This window comes from Pseudochaenichthys georgianus, chromosome 15 (genome assembly GCF_902827115.2).
Source record: "Pseudochaenichthys georgianus chromosome 15, fPseGeo1.2, whole genome shotgun sequence".
Lineage (NCBI taxonomy): Eukaryota > Metazoa > Chordata > Actinopteri > Perciformes > Channichthyidae > Pseudochaenichthys > Pseudochaenichthys georgianus.
Genome location: NC_047517.1, coordinates 737,150 through 761,928, shown reverse-complemented (window position 1 = coordinate 761,928; position 24,779 = coordinate 737,150). Strand labels below are relative to the sequence as shown.

Here is a 24,779-nt window from a genome sequence, read left to right as displayed (position 1 = left end):
ATGGTAGCAGAGTGAAATGGAATCAGAATCAGAATACCTTTATTAGTCCCACAGAGGGGAAATGTACGTAGTTACAGCAGACGGCTTCATGTTACATATGTTACATGCATTAAAAAGTACTAAGTTATGATATAAAAAATAAATAAAAAGTTACATAATTTTCAAAACACACATCCTGTAACAGTTCTTAGGATTTAGCAGCCAGGTGTATATATAGCACAGTTTTAACGGCATATATATATATATATATATATATATATATTGCACATAGTTGGATGGTAGTTAACAGCAGCAATTTACACAATTTACAAAATACACATCTTGTAGCAGTTCTAAGGATCCAACAAGCAGTGAGTAGAGAAGGCAGTAATAGAAAGATGTATCTGTCAGAGAGATTGAAGAAGGAGGATAGAGCAGAGATCAGTTGAGATGAGACATTACCCAGGCGGCGTGTAATAACTGATAACAGCAATAAAGATGGAATTGAACAGTCGCTATTGCCGCCTGAGGACGTGAAGGCGGATGATTGCAGATGGTTCCTTTTTTTTCATTTTGGGTAACCATGGCCTGCATGTGACAGAGCACTGAAGGCTTATTTATGGCTGGGATAGAGTGCAGTTTTCCTCTGTGTTTGTTTTGATATTTTATCATGAAATTCTGTTTATTACTTCCTTTTATTTTAATGCATTCTGCATTTTTATACTTCGTCTTGCACAATTTAGGACTGTAAATACACAACATGTAGTGAAGTATACGTGACATGTCTTCTGATCAGGCAGCTATTGGTTTAACTTTATAGGTGTGTTATATAAAACGTTAAATCTTTTATAAAGTCACTCTTTTTAAGATACTAGTGATGTGCTACCATGGACAACAAGGTTGGTTGGCCGTTCAGTCTACTGCTTTAATCAAAACTGCCATATCTCTGTCTGATATTGAGTGGATTGTCGAAACAAAGTATCCTACCGATTCAGAAATACCTCAATAAATATTGGATGTATTTCTGTTCAATTTGGTACCGGCATTCATATCCCCCTCAGGGTGAATTGTAATACACTTGGGGATCAGTAACTACGTTTATATGCACACAAGTATTTCACTATTATTCCTATTTTCATAATTTGATGTTGGGCAGGTGAACGGCAAATATGCTTTTTAATATGCTTTTCATCCAAATCTAGCATTCTCTAATTAGGACATGCAGTGGCAGTTCTAGAACATTTTACATGGGGTGGCAATGGGGGGGCAAGAGGTCATGCCAGGGTGGCATGGGAGGGTGGACAGTACGTGGTATTTTATACTGTATATATAACCTATTAAGTGTTCTTAATTCACAATAGAAACAAGGTGTTCAGACAAACAAACTAAAATATAGTATAAAACAGCAGATCCGCATAGTTTAGCAAATAAAGTGATCGATCTCCCAGCTAGCACTGTCTGTGTAGTATTTTGTAACGTAATGTCCCAAACAGCGACTGTCTGTTAAACGCTATCGATTCAAACGGCAGCGTTTTATTAATATTTTATTTCAAGCTCTCGTCCTTAGTAAAAACAAAACTTGGAAGGGGAAATGCTCCCAGGGGGAGCTGATCCACCTTCAGGTGCTGGAACAGCTCGGTCTCTCTGCAGCTGCGTGAGCCGCGGTCTGTGAACGCCGCTCCGCAGTTTAATGCAGGGCCGTAGCTGCATTTTTAACTGGCCTAAGATGATATTTAAAATGATTCACTTTTAATTAATGAAATGCTTGTTTTGTTGCTTGAGAAGCTTGTGGACATAGTGTAGGTTTGTTTCTACAAGTACAGTTTTAGGGACACAAAAGTTAGGGGGTTAGCTGGGGGGGAAATGCTCTACAGTGGGAGGGGGCAGCTGCCCCCCCTTTCCCCCCGTAGATCCGCCCCTGAGGACATGTGATATAAACATATATTATGTGTGTGTGTGTTAGGAGCATTCTTTGGACATGTATACTGAGTTTGGTTCATAGTATGTGTCTCAATAGAGTTTTAACCACAGTCCCCTTCCTGTGACGGTCAGCTCTGTACAAATACCAGCTATAGATGCATGCTTAAGAGACAAGAAGAACACTTACTTTTAACTACTATGAAAGACTGGGATATATATATATATATAGGTTTATATACTTGCTGTATTTAAACAAATTCAATGATTTATGACCGGACACGTTTCATTTGACTTTTAACCGTTCTCGGGTGTAGTTGGTGTTTCGTGCTTGCTAACAACTCTTATTTGCTAAAGTGCAAAACCAACAGGTTGAAACATATCAAAATGTTTGCATTTGTATTCACATGTTGGACAAAATGTCACTCTGCCAGCATGCATATAGCCTAATGTCTCTTCCCTCCACAGAAACAGCTGGGCAGCCTGCTCACAGACCTCGGCTGCACCAGCTCAGCTCTGATCATCTACCAAAATCTGGAGCTCTGGGAGGACGTAGTGATCTGCTACGAGAGGCTGGGCCAACATGGAAAGGTACACACACATACACATCACACCCACACATCACACCCACAGAAAGACGTACAGTTCCAGCTACATATATCATTTGCCAAATCTAATGTCACAAGCCATCATTGAAGTGGCTGAACATAAACAGTGGCTGCCTAGCTAATGGTGCAGCAGCAGTAACCACATTATGAGCGCACAGAGTAGCAGTGATAGCCAGCCTGTGGGATTAGCTTTGATCATTTTCAGTTTGACCCTTTTTGTTGTTGTCTTTAGTGAAAGGCAACAAGGGAGCAGGCTTACATTCCTGCTGCAGCCCCAGATGGGTGTTGTGCTCAGTGTTTCCCACTTCCCACAGATCTGAAATATACTTGGGCGGGTGGTGGCAGCGGGCGCGGGGGATGCCCGAAAAAAAAAAAAAAAAGTTTTAACAACATGTTTATTTATTGACTTTTCATTCCTGTATAATCATTTTGTGCAAAGATGGCACTGTTTGTCAGAGCACTTCATCCTTCTGGGATTTCATGAAGAACAGCTCCAACGTTTGTGTGTATGGGAACACCTCTGGTGCTGGTCCATTAACTGCCAGTGTTTCCCACAGATCTGTTTCCCACATATCTGAAATAGCGGTAGCGGGGGGGGGGGGGGGGGGGGGGGGTGTGAGGTGACGTGCAACAACATTAACCTTTCTGTTGGTCGCTTGTTAGCAGACCCTTCACGCGATGGCAGAGCGAACAGGTACAGGCAGGGCCCATAATGATAGCCCTATAGTTTAAATCTACTACCCACACATGAACATATGGAAATGGGTTACTATTTAAAAAAATAAATGTATTTATAAATGTATTTAGGAACCTATCCATGTGATTTTTAGTGGGGGTCGACCTCAAATCCTCTATGGGGGTCCAGGGGCATGCCCCCCCCCGGTAAGATTTTATTTTTTATTTTGGAGTTAAATGCATCAATCTGGTGCATTTTGAGGGGAAAATAAAGAGACTAGATCTATGGAAACACCTATATTGAACTGAACTGTATACATTTCAATAATCCTAAAATCATGGCCATAACCAATAACATACCATTTCCAATATGACAAAAACACTGAAACTTGTTTATTAATTTATTTTTGGTTCATTTATAGTTGTGAGTGTGTCTGTGCTCCTGAATCAGCCTCTCCTGTCTCCCTCCTCTCCCACTGCTCCTCTTTGAGGCAGCAGCAAAGACTAGTTTTCTCTCAACAAGTTTTAAAAGTGTATCTTGCCTTTTTTCACCTTAATATGTGTTTACATAACTGGTGACCACACCGTTTGAGACCAACTGAGAACTTAGACTAAGTTAACTATCTAAACACTCAGAGAGTCCTTTACCTCACCTGAGCTGAGCTTATCCCAAGCTTGAATGACACAGAGACCAATCAAGGGCTTTGATTTATGATCTGTATGACAGTGGCCATGTCGGCAGGCCACATCATGTGGACAGCCAGTCACCCTGTGTGAGGCAGGCCACTTAACAGGCCAGAAGGAGGCGAGATCAGTGCAAGGGAGCGAGGGATCATTGTCCACAAGTTAATCGATCGCAGATGGCGTCGTGGTCACGGACGAATACAAAAAAAATATATAAAAAAAAAATTATAAAAAAATTATTAAAAAAAACAAAAACTAAATGGGTCGCGAAATATACTTGAGCGGCCGTTAATATACCTGGGCGGCCCGCCCAAGTATAGTCTATGTGTGGGAAACCCTGGTGCTTACCCATGACTTCCACTGGATATTGCTGAGTCATGTTCCAGCTGTGCAGTGGCTACGTCATGTCCAGGGTTCATATGGGTGCTTGAAATCCTTGAAAATGCTTGAAATTTGACGTGGTATTTTCAAGGTTGGGAAAGTGCTTGAATTTTGGGAATGGTGCTTGAAATTGAGATAAAGTGCTTGAAAATGTAAATGCTTTACTTTTACAATAAATTGCTGTCCAACTGAGTAGTTCGCTTTTTAGATTAAAAAGAAAAGAATTGCTCGCTTCTACATAAAACAGCTCCGCTGCACCTTCCCGCGCTATGCGCGCGACCTGAAGTGTTTGTGTTATGTGTGACCTGGGCATTCTGATGAGAGATAGATGACTGTGTGCCAGGAGGTTGCAGTTTCAACGAGCGTTGGCTAGCAGAAAACAAATACAAGCCATGGCTAAGACGAGGGTCAAGCCCACGAGTCGCCTCCTGCAAAGTTTGCAAAAATAACGATGCGAGAGTCTGCGCTGACGAGCCACATGAAAGGTACGCCGTAGTAGAGCATTTTAGATTAGGCTAACGTTGCATGTTACGTTTGTTTAAGCTAACGTTAGCAAGCTGAATAGCGAACTCGATTGAGGGATAATAATAATTGGAGGGCACAATCATTTCAGAGGAGCGTACCTATGTTATGTGCGTTACAGTCGCCATCGTGTGGTGTTCAGAGGATGAAGCACTCACGGCATTTCGTGTTATAGTCACGAAATATAATCTATTGATTCGACACGGAGCGATTTTGAAAGCAATGTATTTCTACTGGTAGTATGTTTCGTGCCTAAACCAAATGTGACTTGATCTATCGAAATGTATAGAGAAATATACATATATATAAATATAATGTCAAATGTATATTCGAATATTCGACCCCCCCAAAAAACGGTTAACCGGTTAACCGAAATGTCCCATTAACCGAAATGTCCCATTTCGGTTAATCCCATTTAAAAAAAAAAAAAAAAAAAAAAAGTGGAATTCTTTTTCCGATATTTTTACTAATCTGGTCGAAATATTTCCACACATTACTCCTTTTTGACGCCATGTCTGTTGTGTAGGACTCTTCTTAGAGTGTAAATAATTACCGGATTATGACTAAAACTAAATCTCTCCAGTCAAAATGTCTATGTACTTTGCCGCCACACACGGTTGCCAAGCAGCGCTTATTGTTGTTTAGGCTGGCCACTCATGTGTCGCGAGTGTTGACGGGGGTCGGGGGAGCACGCTCATGAACTGTTAGCGCCGGAACCTCGCAACGGCTGCGAAGCGCATTTGCGCCACATTTGGGCCTAAGATGAGGTTTGAGTCTGCGTGATCTGCGTGTAGGGAGGGGCAGCAGCCATATCATTGGCTAGAACCAGCTAGATCTGATGGATTTGGACATAAACACGAGTGAAGTATAACCGGACGCGAGAGAGAGAGATCAGCACCTGCAGCTCTGCCCGCTGTGAGGGGCCGGTGAGCGGAGCAAAACACACCTTTAGACGTCAACTAACACATTTAGCTATGGCACTGTCATATACATATACATTGAATTATTCAATTTGATAATATGTAATCAACTTAGGCATCCCTCCCAGAAAAAAAAAAATATATATTATAAAAATATTCATAATTCATATTCGAATACATGAATAATTATTCGAAAACCTGAATAATTTCGAATATTCGATTAATCGTTCCCATCCCTACTGCCAACCTAAAAGTACCTCAAAAATAGTAACCAATAATGTATTGAAAAGTTATTTGGCTGATTGTTTTATATTGGCTCAGCCAGGTTATATGTGAGGCCTAGTCTACGTACAGATCACTCATTTTGAAATATTAAACTTAGTTTTCTTTTCTTTAATTGTTCATCCTAGTGTAGAAGGCTATCACGAAACACACATTTGGTTGTTTATAGCATAAAGAACATCTGATTTAATGTGAGGTAGGGAAATAATCATTTGAGTATGTGTATATAAATATGTAATTTACAACAGCTGTAAGATGCTTGAAAAGCTGGAAAATGCACCTTGAAAATGCTTGAAAATGCTTGAATTTGACTTTGGAAAAGGTGTAAGAACCCTGCATGTCTCATCACACAAAAAGGGTCTACTGGAGGCTTATTTTGCCATCAAATGTTGTGGTGACAACTGGTTATGGCCAAAGCAGTTCTTCTCAGTGTATGGAGTCATTAGAAACCCTACATACAATATTTTTTCATAAATTGCTTTCAGTTAATCAGATAGTATTTGACTGGAGCCCAAACTGCACTTAGTGAAGCACACTGAACTGAAACACAGCTGACACTCGGCTCATTAGCTAACTACTGAACTGAGATGTCGAGATCATATGTAACGCATCAGCCAGTAAGCAAAAAATAATGCTGGATAAAAATGCCATTTGCACAAGAAGAGAAAAAAATAATTGACTTCACTCTGAAATGGTATTGTCAGTGATGTCTCTGATAGGTGGGTTTGTAAATGTATTTTTATATCAGCCTGAAGGTGACATTGTGTGGTTAATGATCCTACAATGGTAACAGAAGCTCGTTGTATCATCTTTAATTGTAGAATGGTATATCTGGTATCTTTCCAGAGTTCATATCAGCAGTGTGATAGGCTCCTGGCCCGGTGTCAGCCCTCTGACAGGGGATCAGATTGCAGTAAATCTCAGCCTCTGTTAGGCCTCAGGGGCCCCAGCCATTTGGTGGTTTTTGCAAACCTCAGTCTAAATCATGTCACAGAGAGATGAGATTCTGTTTATTATTATTCCAGCCTCAGCTCATCCAGGAGCAGTCTCACGCGTGTAGTGGCAGGGTGAGGTGCAATGGGTGCAAACGTCCACAGATTAGGTGGCAGTCACCTGACAACAACGTAACATAAGCTCAATTTAAATTATTATCCCTGTCAAACGTATCCCAAATCCACTCATCCACCATTACTGACTTTGTGGTCTTTGTTCTTTTTTTGACTTACTGCTGCATCAGCTACACTGCATCACAAATCTTTAAATCTCTTAATATATTATTGTTCCTTTCACTTTACAATAACTCTCTCCTGCATACATCTCCTCCTCCACACTGACCCCCCCCCTCTCCTTACGATCCCTTTGCTCAGGCTGAGGAGATTGTTCGCCATGAGCTGGAGAAGAAGGAGACGCCCAGCCTGTACTGCCTGCTGGGAGATATTCTGAGGGAGCATCAGTACTACGACCGTGCCTGGGAGCTGTCGGCTGGGCGCAGTGCCAGGGCCATGCGCTCCAAAGCCCTGTTGCACCTGCGCTCCAAGGACTTCCAGCAGTGTGTGGACTGCTTTGAGCAGTCCGTCAGGGTCAACCCCATGCAGGTACAGGCAAAGCAATAACATCTTAATAAAACATTTTGTAAAAATTGTAAGCTATATTGGAACCTCATATTCCAGATATGTTTCCCTGCTGAGAAATTATATTGAATTAAGTGTCATACCATGCACTGACTTAAAGACTTTCTAGGTTAGACTCAAATTAGTTCAATTAATAAGGATTGTATCAACTGAGTACGTTCTCAGAAAAAAATCTATATTTTGAAAATATACGGACCCCTTAACGTGCTAATTAGGAAATGTTATTATGCTACATTGTGAGTTAATGCGAATAAGTGTCAGAGCTTCTCCAAAATAAGTGCAGAGGGCGGAGGTAATGCACGTAAAGGCTTAAAACTCCGGTAAAAAGGATTTTAATTCAGAAGGATTTCAGATTTGAGTGTACATGCAGTTCTCTTTCGTCCCCACTGACCGCCAGAAGCGGTGCTTTATTTCGACAGTTCCTCAAATTACTGACTACATTTGAACGCATCCCTGTGACCAGCTCTCATAGTATGCCTCACGTCCAATGAAATGACTTGGTCGCTCTATGACGCGTTGAACACAATGTGAGCAAATTACTCTGAACGCTGCGACGCAGCACCTGAGATTACTTCCAAAAAGTTGTTCACGTTCTCAATATTTTACGTTTAACGTTATATTCGTTCGGTACACTTCGGTACACATGTGTACCGAACCGAAGGGCCCGTACTGAATAATTTCCGTACGGGTACGTATACCGTTATACCCCTAATGCAGTGTTTCTCAAACTTTGTCACACCAAGGACCACTTAACCAATAAAAAAACACTCGCGGACCACCTAACTCCACAAATATCCAAAATCGCATCGTTTTTCTAGAACAGATTACAAATCGCCTGAAAATGGTACAAACAAGTGGCAGCAAGTGTGATGAAGGGGTTGCGCTGGGCTATATCATGCAATCAAAAGTGAAAAATGAAACTTTAGCGCGCTCCATTGCGGAGATATTCCCGCGAGAGTGCAGAAAACTTAAATTTATTTATTTCAAATGTGAAATGTTACCAATATACTCACGGACCACTAGGGGGCGCTCACGGACCACCAGTGGTCCGCGGACCACACTTTGAGAAGCACTGCCCTAATGGATACACTTGTAATTAAGGCTGCACAATTTGGGGAAATAATCTATTTGCGATTTTTCTGACAGATATTGCGATTGCGATTTGCGATATTTGTTTTTAAGCGACCCAACGGAAGTTTATTGTAAAATGCGGCCATATCTCCGACTAGGAAGGTCGTATCAACGTACTCCCGTCTCTAGCACCCCCGCAGCCCGAGCTACGAGTGAAATAACTAAACTTACATGAAACTTCCGTTGGGTTGCTTTAATGTCAAGCTTCAGTTAAAGATTCACCCTGTAATAGATGTAGAACATGTGATGGAGCATTACTAACCTGACACAGATGGTTCACCAAACCATCTAGGAAAGCTCCATTGGAAGCCATTTGAAAAAGTATTTCAAAAATACTTGGCAGGTGATTGGATCAATCTGTCTATCACCTAATATTAGGGGTGTAACGGTTCACAAACATTTCGGTTCGGTACGTACCTCGGTTTTTAGGTCACGGTTCGGTTCGGTACGTTTTCGGTACAGCAGAAAAAATTATCACAAAACATAACATATTTTTTAAAAATTATTATTAAACTGTGAATAATGTATTCACTCAAATAAATACAAAATATAATAAAATAAACATTAAGGTGCAGCATTTCGATGAACTGAAATAATCTGTATTTGTACTGTACTAGTACCTAAGCAGCCAGCTTGACATTAGGACTTGCTTGTCATTTCATGTTTTTTTAAAGAAAGATGAACTTGTCCACATTGCTGCAGAAAGGGCAGATCAGCTGGCACTAGCAATGTCTCCTGCTGTGGAGAACACACCCTCTCTAGGGACAGAGGCAGCAGATACAGCCAGGTAGCGCTTTGCTAACATGGCAACATAAGGATATTTGCCGTTTGTAATAGCTTTGGCTCGGTCTGAACTTTTTGCGAGTGGTGGAGGCTTAAATGCTAGTGGGAGTTGGGTTTGCACCTCAGTCTTTTGGTACCGGTGATATTCACGATCGGGTGATGCCTTTTCAAATGAGTGTGCAACTTTGATGTATTTCCAGCCGCGTAACCAATTTTAGTTGATCAATGCCGACAAACAGCTTTGGTTCGGTCCACCTGTCTTTGTTCGTCATCCTTGTACGTAACTGCGAAACCAAAATGTTCCCAAACCGGAGACTTCAATGATGCTGGAGGATTTTCGAGCTCAACTTTATCTGCGTTCGCCATTTCGACAGTTCCTTAAATTACTGACTACATTTGAACGCATCCCTCTGACCAGCTCGTCCAATGAAATGACTTGCTCGCTCTATGACGCGTTGAACACAATGGGAGCAAATTACTCTGAATGCTGCGACGCAGCACCTGAGATTACTTCCAAGAAGTTGTTCACGTTCTCAATTGTTTACGTTTAAAGTTATATTTGTTCGGTACACTTCGGTACACACGTGTACCGAACCGAAGGGCCCGTACCGAATAATTTCGGTACGGGTACGTGTACCGTTACACCCCTACCTAATATCATGGGCCACTTCTGATTGGTTAACAATGACTGGAACATGTGGAGCACAGCACTTCTGATTGGTGTAGAGGACTGACACACAAGAAGAACAAAACAAACAAAAAAATGTTTAAAAGACGCAGGCTTTGCGATTTGATAATTGGATCATTTAAAATCACGATTTCGATTTAAAATCATTCAGCCCTACTTGTAATGCTTTACCCCATTTGTGACGTGTGTGCGTGTGTGTGTGTGTGTGTGTGTGTGTGTGTGTAGCTCGGTGTGTGGTTTTCTCTCGGCTGTGCTTACATAGCCCTGCAGGGTTATGAGGGAGCTGCCAAGGCCTTCAAGAGGTGTGTGACACTGGAGCCAGATGTAAGTACCTACACACGCTGACAATTATTTACTAAATCATTAGTGAAAGAATAGTACGTAGACAAAACGGAATAAAAACATACACTACTCAGCACAAAAACACACACTACTCAGCAATACCAACAGTCATACTTTACACCTTCTCTGTCAGCCTCTGTGTGTAATTCTGTGGTTATTTGCCATTTTTGACTCATCTCTTTTCTCCATCCCCTCTCCAGAATCCAGAAGCATGGAACAACCTCTCTTCAGCCTACATTCGCCTCAACAACAAGTGAGTATGACTATGCATAGAATGAGTTTTGTTTAATAAGCAATATAGCAAAGTATTTAGCCACAGCAAACTTAATGTAAATTGCTTATTAGTATTCAAGATTAGTCGTGATGGAGCAAAGGATCAGGGACATTTGAAAGTGGTAATTTTTTCGAAAGAAAAAGAATGCAACATTTTTTAACATTTATTACATTTATAGCACATAAACAGGATGACTTGGTTACACATAAATAAAACAAGCTTATAAAGAAACACGGCAAATTGTCAGAACAGTACAGAAATGTATTTGATGGCAACATTGTTAAAATACATCTTGTTGCAGCGTTGGCTCGATTACAGATCACACAGCAATAATTTAATAAATAAAACCAATGAAGGTTTCAAATCACTGGTATGTACGATTCAAATGGATCATCTTTATTTGAACCTGAGTTCTGTATGGCTCTGGCAACGCACAGATCAGATTCTGTTTGTTGTTCCTTGTGCTCTGCCTTTTTGGGGTACAGAGGTATCTTGTGAACCCAGAGTATCTCCGAGTCTTTGTTCGCTTCAGACTCATGAGTTTTCAGGCCTGAAATTGAAAAGCCAAGCGGTTAGCACTGCTGCTACTTCAGCAGATGCACTTTCTACATTTTTGACGTGTTTGTGCGTCTTGCAGCAGCTTTGTATCTCATCAATCTTTCCTTCACCAAAAATCAATTTGTTAGTTTCACTGCTAACTTCTTCCTTTCCTCTTCTTTTTCGTCTGCCTCTTCATGTCGCTTCATTGTAGAGAGAAAGCATTCCGCACCCTGAAGGAAGCTCTGAGGTGCAACTACGAGCACTGGCAGATCTGGGAGAACTTCATCATGGTGAGCACTGACATCGGGGAGTTTTCGGAAACTATCCGCGCCTACCACCGCCTGATGGACCTCCGGGAAAACTACAAGGACACTGAGGTAAAGAACTGCACTTTTACATTACATTGCATTTAGCTGACGCTTTTATCAGCTTTTATCCAAAGCGACTTACAATAAGTGCATTCGACCAAGTTTGTAAACTTGTTTTCTTCAAGTTTACAAACTTGAAGAAAACAGAATCATAGTACATCAGCTTTCATAGAGCCAAAACATTTCAAGTGCTACTCAACTAGCTTTAGATAAGCCAGTCCTTTATTAGTATATAAGTGCTTTGTTAGTCATTTTATTGCTCGAAGTGGAGTCGAAAGAGGTGAGTTTTTAGTCTGCGCCGGAAGGTGTGTGAGCTTTCTGCTGTGATGTCAATGGGGAGCTCATTCCACCATCTTGGAGCCAGGATAGCAAACCCACGTGTTTCTGCTGATGGGAACTTGGGTCCCCCTCGCAGTGCGGGTGCAGCGAGTCGTCTGGCTGAAGCAGAGCGGAGTGCACGTGCTGGGGTGTACGGTTTAACCATGTCCTGGATGTAGGAAGGGCCAGATCCATTCGCAGCATGGTACGCAAGTACCAGTGTCTTGAAGTGGATTCTAGCAGTTACCGGAAGCCAGTGGAGGGAGCGGAGGAGCGGCGTGGTGTGGGAGTATTTAGGAAGGTTGAAGACCAGACGAGCAGCTGCATTCTGGATGAGCTGCAGAGGTCGGATGGCACATGCAGGTAGACCAGCCAGGAGGGAGTTGCAGTAGTCTAGGTGTGAGAAGACAAGAGTCTGGACCAGAAGCTGCGTGGCTTTCTGGGTCAGCTGGGGACGCATCCTCCTGATGCTGTAGAGCGTGTATCTGCAGCAGCGGGTTGTAGCAGCGATGTTTGCAGGGAAGGACAGGTTGTTATCTAGGGTCACACCCAGATTCCTTGCAGTCTGGGTCGGGGAAACAACAGAGGAGCCGATGTTGATAGTCAGGTCAAGAGAGGGACAATCTTTTCCCAGAAGGAAAAGCAGTTCAGTTTTGTCAAGGTTGAGCTTGAGGTGATGATCAGACATCCACTGAGAGATGTCAGCTAAACAAGCAGAGATGCGTGCGACGACCTGGGTCTCTGAGCGGGGAAAGGACAGGATTAATTGGGTGTCTCGAGCCAGTTAACTAGCAGGCCTTCTTGAGTACCCTGGAACCGAGGGAAACTCTGAAAGAATACGCCCATTGGCTACAAATCAATATATGATTGGTTGATCAAACTGTCAGTCCAAACGTACGCTCTCATTCAGTGCAACGGCCAGGGCATTCGATCAAGGATGTAGAATACCTTGGTTGAAGGATATTCTACCCAGAGACCCAGAACAAGATCTGATTGGTTGCTTTTCTTTCTAACACAAAACCACTGAAATGCGTCCGAGAAGGACAAACAAATCAGCGTAACACTGTAATATTACAGATCAACAACACAGATACGATTCTCATTTATTCATTGTATATACATTTTATTATATTTTATTTATATAATTAAATCGATTTTTTGTTTTGTTTTATCCGAGTGTTCCAGGGTATTCTCTGAATACCTTGAAGGCCCTGACAGTTCGCCACTGCAATATACAAGATAAAACAAAACAAAATAATTGTATTTTACATTTCTTCTTCTCGGGTCACATGATACACTCAGCATTTAAACAGTTTGCTTTTACAGTTTATTTCCTGTAGTGATAAATTCTTACTTATTTTGGCCATTTATGCTGAGTAATTAACAAAAATGAAGGAAAAACTTAATTGCACACCCACCAAGACAATTTAAGAAGAACAAAACATCCTCAGCTTTGAATAAACAAATAAAGACAGCCAGTCGTAGGATTTCACTGTTATTAATTATCTGCCTCAGCCCTGTTTTAATTTCAGTTTTTGACAATTAACCTGTTAAACCCCGAGCCTGTTTTTCAGGTTTCAGGCTCGAAAATGACATTCCCAGAACAAATTACTATAACTTAACTTCTAAAAGGTTTATATGAATAATTGTTATTATCAAAGCAAGGTTACATCTGTGAGTTGGATGTAGAAGTGTCAGAATCAATATAGATGTTTCTGTGTCAGAGTAAATTCAGATGGAACATAGCAAAAAAATGTAAATTCCTGTCTCCGCCTAAAGAAAACCCATTACTTATAGTGAAGACCAACCTTGAATGATGGGTTAGTAGCCTAAACGCTTTAGGAATCCAAAGTATAACATATAATAAGTACCCTGTTTCAAGATTGAGGCAAAACAAGTGACATTTGACCTTTTTAGAGAGGTTTATGAAAATAAAGTCCAGGCGGAATAAGCTTTGGGTACATTTGGTTCCATCAGTGCCATTTGACCTTTTTCAGGTACCAGACTATAACAATCATTGTATTACATTGAATCATCACTATAGGTATTCATTCCACCCAAAACCAAAAAAAAAATATTTAAAAAGTGTGTGTGTGTGTGTGTGTGTGTGTGTGTGTGTGTGTGTGTGTGTGTGTGTGTGTGTGTGTGTGTGTGTGTGTGTGTGTGTGTGTGTGTGTGTGTGTGTGTGTGTGTGTGTGTGTGTGTGTGTGTGTGTGTGTGTGTGTGTGTGTGTGTGTGTGTGTGTGTGTGTGTGTGTGTGTGTGTGTGTGTGTGTGTGTGTGTGTGTGTGTGTGTGTGTGTGTGTGTGTGTGTGTGTGTGTGTGTGTGTGTGTGTGTGTGTGTGTGTGTGTGTGTGTGTGTGTGGAAACATAGGTAACATTTGACTCAAACTGGGGCAGATTTATTTCAAACATTTTACCAACACACTATAGGTTTGTAAAAACAACAAATATTTTACCAACACACTATACAATAAAACCACACTAGGTATATAAAAACAAAAAGTATTTTTTTTTAAATAAACACTCGCAAAATGTTATACCTACCTGAACTTTATACCTACCTGAATGTTCCAGTATTTAGGTCGTGCCACTCCCTGAAACAGTTCCCTTTTGAGTCCAGCATCTAGGCACCTCCTGCAGTTCTTCCTGACCTTGGTGGCATCTTCCCATAATACTCGGGCATGCATGTGGGTGGTGGAGGAGGGGGTGGTGGAGGTGCAGGGCCTTCAGCAGGGCCTTCAGCAAACTCCAACAATTCTGCAGCAAGCTGCTCCCTGACAGTCTTCTGGGTGTGTGGCTTTGTCCTGCTGGGGTCACACCTCATCTAACAAATGTGGAAAAACAAAGAGATTGTGTGCTGTCCTGCTGCGTAATGTGTAATGGAGCCGGAGCGGGCGTAGTTTATACTACGCAGGATCATATCTTTGGAACCCATTGGTCTATTTGGGTGATTGACACCTTTTCTGAACCGTTGGAGCCAATAGAATCGAGTGACAGTTAGTAAGTCCCGCTAAACACTTACGTCAAGAAGAGAGAGGTTTGCGTAAACGGCACGTGACACAGCATTGGCTCGGGACTGCGAAACTTTATACCTACTCTGCTGCCATGAATGTAATGATAGATTATCAGGAACAATTCTAAAGTGACTAAGAGACATTGGATTAACCTTAAACAGCGTTTTTATTCCCTTGAACAAGAGCTTTGATCACAAAACAGCAACGGTAAGACATAATTATTGTTATGGTTTTGAAAACTTTTTTTTTTTTTCTCTGTTCTGGCTGCTAAATCAGTGAGTTTGTGTCCTACAGTGATGATACTTACAAAAATAATCTGTGGAGTATCAGCTTTCAGGTGATATGTAGTTTGTGCAGAAAATATTAAGTTTTAAAGATCGTTTTTGCTAGTTAGCACCGGAAGTAGCATCTGCCCGTTTTAGCTAAGGGCTAATGCTAACGCTTCTTGTGAGACTTGTGTTTTGTTTCGGTAAAAATGGTTCATATCGTCAGTTAGCTGAGATTCTTCTCGTTAATCTGGTATAACACATTGATAGGTTTTTATATATTTTGCAGATCACCCTTGAAAAAGAGATCTTTTGATCTCAAGGGGCTTCACCTGGTTAAATAAAGGCTACAAACAAATTAAGCTGCCCTGAGACACAGTGTCGTGAAAAAAAAAAACAGGGTCCCCGCCGGCGGGGACCTTCGGGCTTAACAGGTTAACTTTAAAGATGTCGTCCTTCAGCTCAGTGGGACTGGATGAATTCACAGCTGTGACTCAGAAATACATCCTGTGTTTTTAGGGAATTACCCAAACTACATAAATTTACTTTTTAGAGGGTAATGGCACATTATTTAAAACTAGGTGACTTTCTTTTGCTCTGTTCCCGTTTCTGTCTTTTCACACAGCATGTTTATTAATACTGGCTGTGCTGCCATTAGTCACATCAGTTTTTCTACAAGAGGTAAAAGTAAAAAAATAGGTTGAATTTGGTAAATGGAATGTAACTTTGCTCTGTTTTCCTCTTAATTTTTAAATCTCCTTCAACAAAGAAATGTAAAAATTACACAAAGTCCAAACCGTGCCTCAGCATGGTCACAACCGTTAGAGGAGTGGAACCTCAGAGCAGAACAGTTCACTTTAATGGATTTACCATCGGTGGACCTGCTGGCAGGACTGAGGAAAACTGCCAAATCATTCAACATTGTGAACTTTGCCAAGCAAATCTGCAGCTTAGGGAACTAATTAGATTAATTTGGATGATAAATCACTTAGATGGACCAACCAACATCTCCTTCCTCTGTCAGCTCACTAGTGGGTTAAATGCATCCTGTTTATCAAGTCCTTGGATTCACGTCATTCCTGTGCCAACTGATGAATCATTTTTCTATCAAAGATTTTTTATTTTATTTATAATTATAACATTGTTTGCCAGATGTAATTTTAAAAATGCACACAAGCCCACATTCTGACATTTTCAAGCTGACCATTGATGGTCAGTTGGCCTGACAGAGGAAACTGTTTTAAATGTCTTTCAGCACTGGAACAAACACAAAGTTGTGACAAACAAACCTCCACCCCTCTCCCCTGCCATCCACAGAGAAACAAAGCTGTCAGAATCTCTCCTCAAAACGTCACATTAAAGAATCTCTTTTCTTCACATTTGTATAGGGTTATTTTTTATCCATCTCACACCTTTTGAAAGGTATTTTTGCATAAATAGCCGTGAAACAAAGAATCCTCACACTGCATAATCGGATAATTTTTAGAAGCAACATGTCCTATTCTTTTAATATTTGTCTTCCCTTTGGTAGTTTTCAGTCCAGAGCTAAGAGTATGAGGGTTGGGGCGATGATGACAGGCCCACCATGAATTCCTCTCTATGGAATGTGTAGAGGGCTGATGACAGGAGTGCTTTGAGAAGCTGATGGATTTCAGAGGAGCTGAGGGTCACATGCCTCAGCTTTATGCCTCGTGGGTTTAAAAGGGATACGCAAGATCCTTACAGTCACACACATTTTCACACAGAAGCCCCTGAGAATAAAAGGTCCCCTTTCCCCCTATTATATTGTTGTGATCTATAAGTAAACTTAAATATGAGCTCCATAGAAAATTCTGGCCTGGCTTTGTATTTGTAAATAAAAGCAGATGTTTTTAGTTCTTTTACAGTTTTGACTAGTTTGAGGTGTAGCCATATATTGCATGCTGTATTTTTTCATATGTGTGCATTGACCTGCTCTCTCAACACAATTGTATCATTAGTAGATGACTATGGCAGATTTGCACAATAACCATAAAGCAGGGTGATAATGTGCAGCCTCATGCCGATGCCATGCATCATGAGTGCACGTGTTTGTGAAAATTAAAACCAGGGATGTCCCGATCACCTTTTTTTGCTCCCGATCCGATTCAGATTATTTGATTTTGACAATCTGCCGATACCGATCTTTTCCGATCTTTATGCAATGCATTAAGAGAAAAAAAAGGTAACAGATAACGGCTGGTCATCCAACGCGATGAATTCAGCTATCTTGGCTGTTATTTGTTTGGCCTTTTCACTGTTCTGGGGCAGTTTCTCGAAAGTGTTGGTTGTTTCAGTGCCGTTACCCGAGTGGCCGCTGTGTACTCGTCGTGTTGTTGTTGGTGTTTGTTTCTCAGGTGGCCTATTAGATTGGTCGTGTTGAACGTAGCTCTGTTCTTTCCACCACGCGGAACCTCCGCCTTGCAAACATTGCATCTGGCTGTTACACTGCCTTCGCTTTCAACTTTATAATACTTCCAAACTCCTGACATTTTCTCTGCCCCGACTCCCGAGTCACCAGCCGAACGTAGCCTCTCGTTAGCTTACTGCTACTATTAGACACTGCGCCCACTCTGTTACCAGATTTCAGAGAAACAAGCAACCAGGTCTAAACAAGCCCAAAGAAAGCAACACATACATGATGTGTAATTTTAAACCAAAACTAAGTCCTCAGGATGACTTTAAGACGTGAACATGGTCATTTTTGTTTTGTAACATTAAATAAAATAATAAAAATATTTTATAAAAAAGAAATTCAAGAAATTACCGATCCCGATTTCTTTCTCCCGATTCCAATCTTTTGAAAATCACGTGATCGGCTCTGACCCCCGATCACGTGATCGGATCTGGGACATCTCCAATTAAAACCACATTCCCCATAAAGCCAGCTTCTTTCCATCCAGCTGTTCGTTCATTGGTTTCTGGTAGTGCTGAGAAATGCTGCTGTTAATGTACAGCAATAAAGGTTTGCATGTGGAATTTAATGCAAACACATGACATCACTTATTATGATGTTTCGACTTTATGAATTGTCATTAATCTTCGGAAACAAATCTGACGTTGACATTGAATCATTTTGCAGATTCTGAAGATCCTGGTTCGAGCAGTAGTTGAGAACCTGATTGACTTCCAGGGGCAGCAGGCAGAAACTCTCCGCTCCAAACTGAAGGAGCTCCTGGGCCGGGTCAGCGCCCGCCACTGCAGCGACAGTGAGGTGTGGCAGCAGTACGCTCGGCTGTACGGAGACGGACACAGCTCCAGCCCAGAGGACAACGACAAGGTTGGTATCAACAATATCACTATTCATAATATGTTGACTGTTGAGGTAAAAAAGTTCAAACTGGAGCCACAAACCACCAGGAAACAAGAATTGCAATTTGCAGTTGTTTTATTTGTCAGGAATATTGTTCAGTTGTCTGTAAAGATGGTTGCTGTTGCCAATGTTTCTAGTAAAAATTGGGGAGAAACCTGAATAACAGCAATTTACCCAAACAAACATAACTCCAGCATTTAAAGATACTTATATTTTAACAATAAAGTTAACATTTACTTTTAGTGTAAATAACAATCCAAAATACGAAGAAAATACTACCTACATTTAAGGTATCAAAAGACGAACGGCTACTAAACACTCAATCCTGGTGTGGTGTTTGGAGACAAAGAAGGCTTGTCATTTCTCTAATTCCCCTCCTCTACGCCTTTCCTCGATACTTAGTCCCGCCCACAGGAGATGCGAGCGTAGGAGTAGAGGAGGGGAACCGAGGAGAGAGGAGGGGAAGCAGCAGGCGGTTAGAGAAATGAGAACTCCTCTCCTCTGAGCGGTCATTTTAAAGAGACGTCCATTAATGATGACAGGAAGCACAGCAGCCCTCTGTCTGGTGGACATAACTGTGCAGTGTTTCCCCTAGGATGGAGTCATAGCAGCGGTGCTAAGGCACGTGGGCCCAGCATAATGTGAGCCAATTTGTTTCTATGTGTTCCAGGGCCGGTTCTAGCCAATTTGCTGCCCTAGGCGAGATTTTATATTTAAAGAATAAATGAAAAATCTCTACAAAAGACAAATGCATGACAAAAACAGAAACTTATTGACACATATACGTCAAATGGCTTCAAATGTATTCATTATTGTATGAACATGTTTGAATTGGGGGGGTGGACGTCACATCCTCTAGGGGGGTCCAGGGGTATGACCCCCTGGAAAGATTTTTTTTTGAACATTTTAAAGTAACATGCTTCAATCTGGTGCAGTTTGAGCACACAATTACTACCTGATCTAGGGGGTACAACTCTAAACACCCATATGAAAAAGATTGGTTTACATTTTAATAATCAAATAAGTATGTGAACATAACCAATAACCTACCATAGCCAATAACAAATACATGTAGCTTATTTTATTTGTGTTCATTCATATCTTATTTGACCTAGTTAACATTTATTTATGCATATTTTTGTATCTCTCCAACTTTAAACGATATTTTTGGTTTACTGTCCTATAGTATACATTGGAATGATTTCAAACCTGTTTTTATTTATCCTAATAATTATAAAGGAGTGCCTTGGAAATATGTGTTTACATAATTTGTGGTCAAAACGTTTGAGACCCACTGAGACAACTTAGACTGAAATGAACTATCTAAACGCTGAGTCCTTTACCTCACTGAGCCTCTCAGTCTGACAGGAGAGCTCTCCTCCACCCTGGTTGTAGAAACATCTACTTCTTATATCCGTTAGCGCAGCTAGCACCAGATTCTAATAACAACAGCGCCGGTACCGGTGCGCCCTCTCTCTCTCTCGCTCCCACGCTCGCACTTTGGCTGTGAGCTGCAGGCGCCTGATAAGCCAACATCCCCCACTTTCATGACTTACAGCGTCTATCGTACAGGGCAAATGGAAAGTGTAACCGGGGTGAAAAGGGTGTTACATTTACTTAATTATGAATGTTGTTACATCAAGGCCGAAAATTAGGATGAGCACCAACGGTCAAAAAAATGTTTTCCCTCCCAGAGCTACCAGCGCAGCGCCCCCCAGATCTGGCGCCCTAGGCAACCGCCTGTGTACATACAGTGGCAATGTCTCAACATTTAGCAAAAATACACCTTTATTAAACATACAGTAACACAAATACTACAAATCCACATAACAAACAATCAAAAATGAAAAAGGGTCGCCACTTATTATTATTTTAATAAAAAATGAAAAGTAAAAAAAATATATATATATTTTTTTATGGCTACCTGGCTGGCGCTCCCTAGCAGCGGCGCACATATTTCAGCAGTGGCGCTGCGCCGCCACTACACACACACACAAACACATATATTTATATACATATATACAATTTCAGAATCAAACAAGTATGAGAGCACTCTCATAATAACGTAACACAATCAGAGACTGGATATATCCCCCCCCCATACACACTGCACGACATCTTTCTGCATGGACTTCACAGCTGTTCTCTCTGTAAACATCGCGTCGCGATGAAAGCAGTTAATAAAATAATATCCAGGGGATGCATGCAGAGCTGTCATTGGTTGAGATAAGTCCAGCCGTGCGTCACGACTCTTTGAAACATCACTGTTGCCGGAAATACATCCGCGGAAGAACCGTCAGTGTCTCCTCGGTTAGAGCTCCTCCAGAGAGCCTCCTCGATGCTCGGTCCTCGATGTGCATTTAGAGAAATGAGATGTCCTTCAACATGGTGCGCTGAAATCCATTTCCGGGTCACTACCGGAGGACCGAGGAGTCGAGGAGGGGGAATTAGAGTATTGAGAAGCCTTCAAAGAGGAGGCAGACTTCATCCAAGCCTCTTTTTAAAGCCTGAGAGGAACTGCACCATGCTTCTCTGCTTAGTGTCTCTTGTGGACAGGAGTGTGTCACGCATGCAATTTCTAACATTGCCCTGTGATGATTGAATCAATTTGAAAAGATGAAATGTTACATGTTGTTTCATCATGGTACGTGAATCATAGTTTGCAGCTGTACCAATCACAATAGAAATGAAAAACGAGATCAAGCGATGACTGAATTAGACTTCTGCTTAGCCATTAATAATACATCGTTGTTATTGTGTGGTTTCTCAGGCTCTACAGTTCTTGTCCAAAGCCCACCACTGCAAGGTTCAAGCTGGGGGCTGGGAGAAAGAACCAGGTCTCTTCAAAGAGGTGATCCAAAGAGCCATCACTATGGGTGAAGGTGAGAGCACCACAGAAACTGTTTCATTCCAGGGAGCCTGTACCAATGCTGTCCTCCTGCCCTGCTACTCCATCCCTCTCTGTGGTCTAATGCATAACTCATACTGCCAACAAAACATGAACAGTAGAACTCTTAGCCATTATGATCAAAATGAGGTTAACAGTTTATTGTATATACACCGTAAGAGTCAGGGTTACTATTTTTAATTTGTGAAGGTATTGTGTTCAAAATGTGAAATGAAGGCAAACGGACCTCGCACTTTTCTACCTTTTGGCTTCATTACCTGCCAGTAACCAAACAATCTAGCCAGTCTTTTGAGAGAGGAAGAGGAGGTGAAATATAGAATAGAATTGGAGGGATTAACCCCGCATGAGCAGCAGTGGGCCTAACATTAGAGATGTGTCTCTGACGGACTTAGAGGACTCGTACTCCAGTGTGACTCGATTGTGACACGATTTCCGTGACTCGAGTGCCCATTTTCGGGACTCGTGACTTGACTAGGACTCGCGCACTGATGGACTCAGACTCTAACTGAACTTACATGGAGGATCGGACTTTGACTCGAGCAAGTTTTGTCTCGATTCAGGATGTACTCTGCCCCAGGCGTGTGCAGCTGTGAGGCAAGTTCCTGTCCCGTGCGTCAGAGTTCCCGTTAGCCGGTAATTACCGGACTACAACCGATAAAATATGCTGAAGACCGGCAAATCTAAATCTCTCCGGTCAAAGTGTCCGTTCAAAATAATTTCCGTTTACTGTCGGGTCACTGTCGGGTCACTCATTACTGATCCGCGAGCTGCATGATACTGACGGGCTGTCAGGAGAGGGAGAGAGCTCCGTTTATTATTCCCGTGTTATTGTAAATTACTGTTCACTTTTGAATAATGTAGTTAATCTGCTATAATTAGTTTGTTTAATATCGAATCATATCAATTTGTTTTAAAGCTCAATAAATAACAAAGAAGATCTTTGACCGGCACTTTTCTCATTTTGTCCGGAAGATTTAAACTTTAACGGACATGTTGACCGGCGAAAAAATATTTTAACGGGAACTCTGCCGTGCGTATTATATTATAATAATAACCCTTATATTTATAAAACACCTTTCCTCCAATAATTGCAGCCCAAAGTGTTTCACAGCAGTTATATAGACAAATTAGTATAACATAGACAGAATAAAAGCAATGCAGAAAATAAAAGGATAAAAGAAATGTAGAAAATAACAAATATTGATTGATAAAACCAAACCAACAGCTACATATACACATATATATAAACACATATATCCACTCATAATACATGATAACTCTGACTTGACTGGACTCAAACACAAGCAATGATGACTCGACTCAGACTCCTCTTCGGTGACTCGGACTCGAGCACAGGTAATGATGACTTGGACTCGACTCTGACTGTTCCTAGGTGACTCAGACTTGGATTCAGACTCGAAGAGTGGGGACTCGAGCGACTCAGACTTGAGAATTGGTGACTTGACTACAACACTGGTCTCTGATTCAGCTTAGTTACTCTCCACAATCCAAAGGAATATTCAGTGCAGCAGAATGAGCATGGAGCTGAATCAAACATGAGAGAGCAGTCAGGAAAGAAGAAGCTGCAAGTAGAGCACAACAGGTCAAACACGCGGTGTACAGGCTCGTTTAAAACAGGCACCAAACTAGTTCTGTATAAATATACAAAAATGTGAAATGTTGACAAAACACATAAAAGCCACTTATCTGACTTGTCTCTTTGTTTTCAGTGACCATTAGTTGCAGTAAGAAGAAGAGTAATCCAGCAGAAGCTCTTCAGATATTGTCCTCCACCCGCCTCAGCCTCAAGAGTCTGGCCACCAAAGCTAAGGTACAGTCCACCAATCAGAGTCCACTGCCTCCACTTTCCATGATGCTGATGGTTCCGCTTTGCTTTCAAGTATAGCAGTGGTTGGCCAGAATCATGTCCAGCATTGCACCATGGCTGTGTTCTTACCTGGGGTTGGGTGGCACCTTGCTCCATTGGTAACGGCCATATATTATGTTATGCGTTGATACTTATGTTAAGAGCTCATCCTAGTGTTGATATTATGAAAACTGTACACATTATGAATGCTACAAATTATTTTACAAGCATAAAATAATCTTATGATCATAGAAACATAACCATGCTGTGTTTTTGATAACTATTAACAAAAGATTATTAATATCTTGCTCTCAATGTCAAAGAAATCAATAGTTTATTTGAAAAAAGACACACAATAGTCGCTATTCCTTTGATACTTAAACATTTTTTTTGTATACAATTTGATTTGTATGTAGTGGTGAATTCTATGTCTGCTAAGTCTGCAGATGCTTTTTAATGTTCAACCAAATAAGACACCTAGATATGACTTGGCAGCTAAGTGTATAGTGAACACATTATTATGTATTTGTCTTCCTTATCTGACCCTCTTCCTCTGCGTTACTGTTTTCCAGCAAATGCACACAGATGTGGGCACAGGTCAGCTCCACGGGGAGCTGCTGGGCGGAGCCGCTGCTCTGGAGCAGGTCCTCGCCGAGCTGCAGGAGCTGAGCGCCACGCTGCGGGGCCCGTCACAGTGACGCTGGGGGCCCGTCTGTGGCCCTGAAGGCTCCGCAGTAGTAGAGACTGCTCAGAGAGCGACAGAAGCAGCAGTCGTCAACCCGGTGCATTGTTGGTCACCTTTAAATCAAGACTCCTGAGAATAACATCCGTTAAGCCAAAGGTCTGACTTTGTCATTTTTATGATTATTTCTTTTTATCTTAAATGAAAACCATGACTGTAAGACATAAAATAGTAAAATGTTATACATTTTGAAAGTTTTTCTTTTATTCTTTTTTGAGTCCCTCTTAAAGCTCTTATCACCATGACACGTGTCAGTGCATAGACTGTGTATACAGGTCGGTCCTTCCAAAATGCATATGACACTTGATAACGCAAACCAGAAACGATCTGATCTGCTATGTTGAGGCCAAAAGATACTTTGTTAGGAAATGATGAATGGAAACGGGACACATCAGCTTTGTCCTGTAAAATGTTTTTACTAAGGACGAGAGCTTGAAACTAAATATTAATAAAACGCTGCCGTTTGAATCTATAGCGTTTAACAGACGGTCGCTGTTAGGGACGTTACGTTACAAAATACTACGCAGACGGCGCGAGCTGGGAGATCCATCACTTTATTTGCTAAACTATGCGGTACTATTAAATCCACGTAAATGACACATCACA

General features: G+C 41.4%; 1 protein-coding gene across 1 annotated transcript in view; it reads left to right on the top strand.

The window, feature by feature from the left end:
• LOC117459943 (tetratricopeptide repeat protein 27-like) overlaps window positions 1-24,367 on the top strand; it is a 78,474-nt gene extending 54,107 nt beyond the window's left edge. Inside the window, exons 10-18 of the mRNA XM_034101113.2 lie at window positions 2,365-2,487; window positions 7,336-7,563; window positions 10,427-10,525; window positions 10,744-10,796; window positions 11,569-11,734; window positions 18,426-18,623; window positions 21,427-21,538; window positions 23,295-23,395; window positions 24,004-24,367. Of these exons, the coding sequence (XP_033957004.1) occupies window positions 2,365-2,487; window positions 7,336-7,563; window positions 10,427-10,525; window positions 10,744-10,796; window positions 11,569-11,734; window positions 18,426-18,623; window positions 21,427-21,538; window positions 23,295-23,395; window positions 24,004-24,129 (1,206 nt within the window). The 3' untranslated portion in view covers window positions 24,130-24,367. The remainder of the gene's footprint in view (window positions 1-2,364; window positions 2,488-7,335; window positions 7,564-10,426; window positions 10,526-10,743; window positions 10,797-11,568; window positions 11,735-18,425; window positions 18,624-21,426; window positions 21,539-23,294; window positions 23,396-24,003) is intronic.
• The last annotated feature ends 412 nt before the right edge of the window (window positions 24,368-24,779 follow it).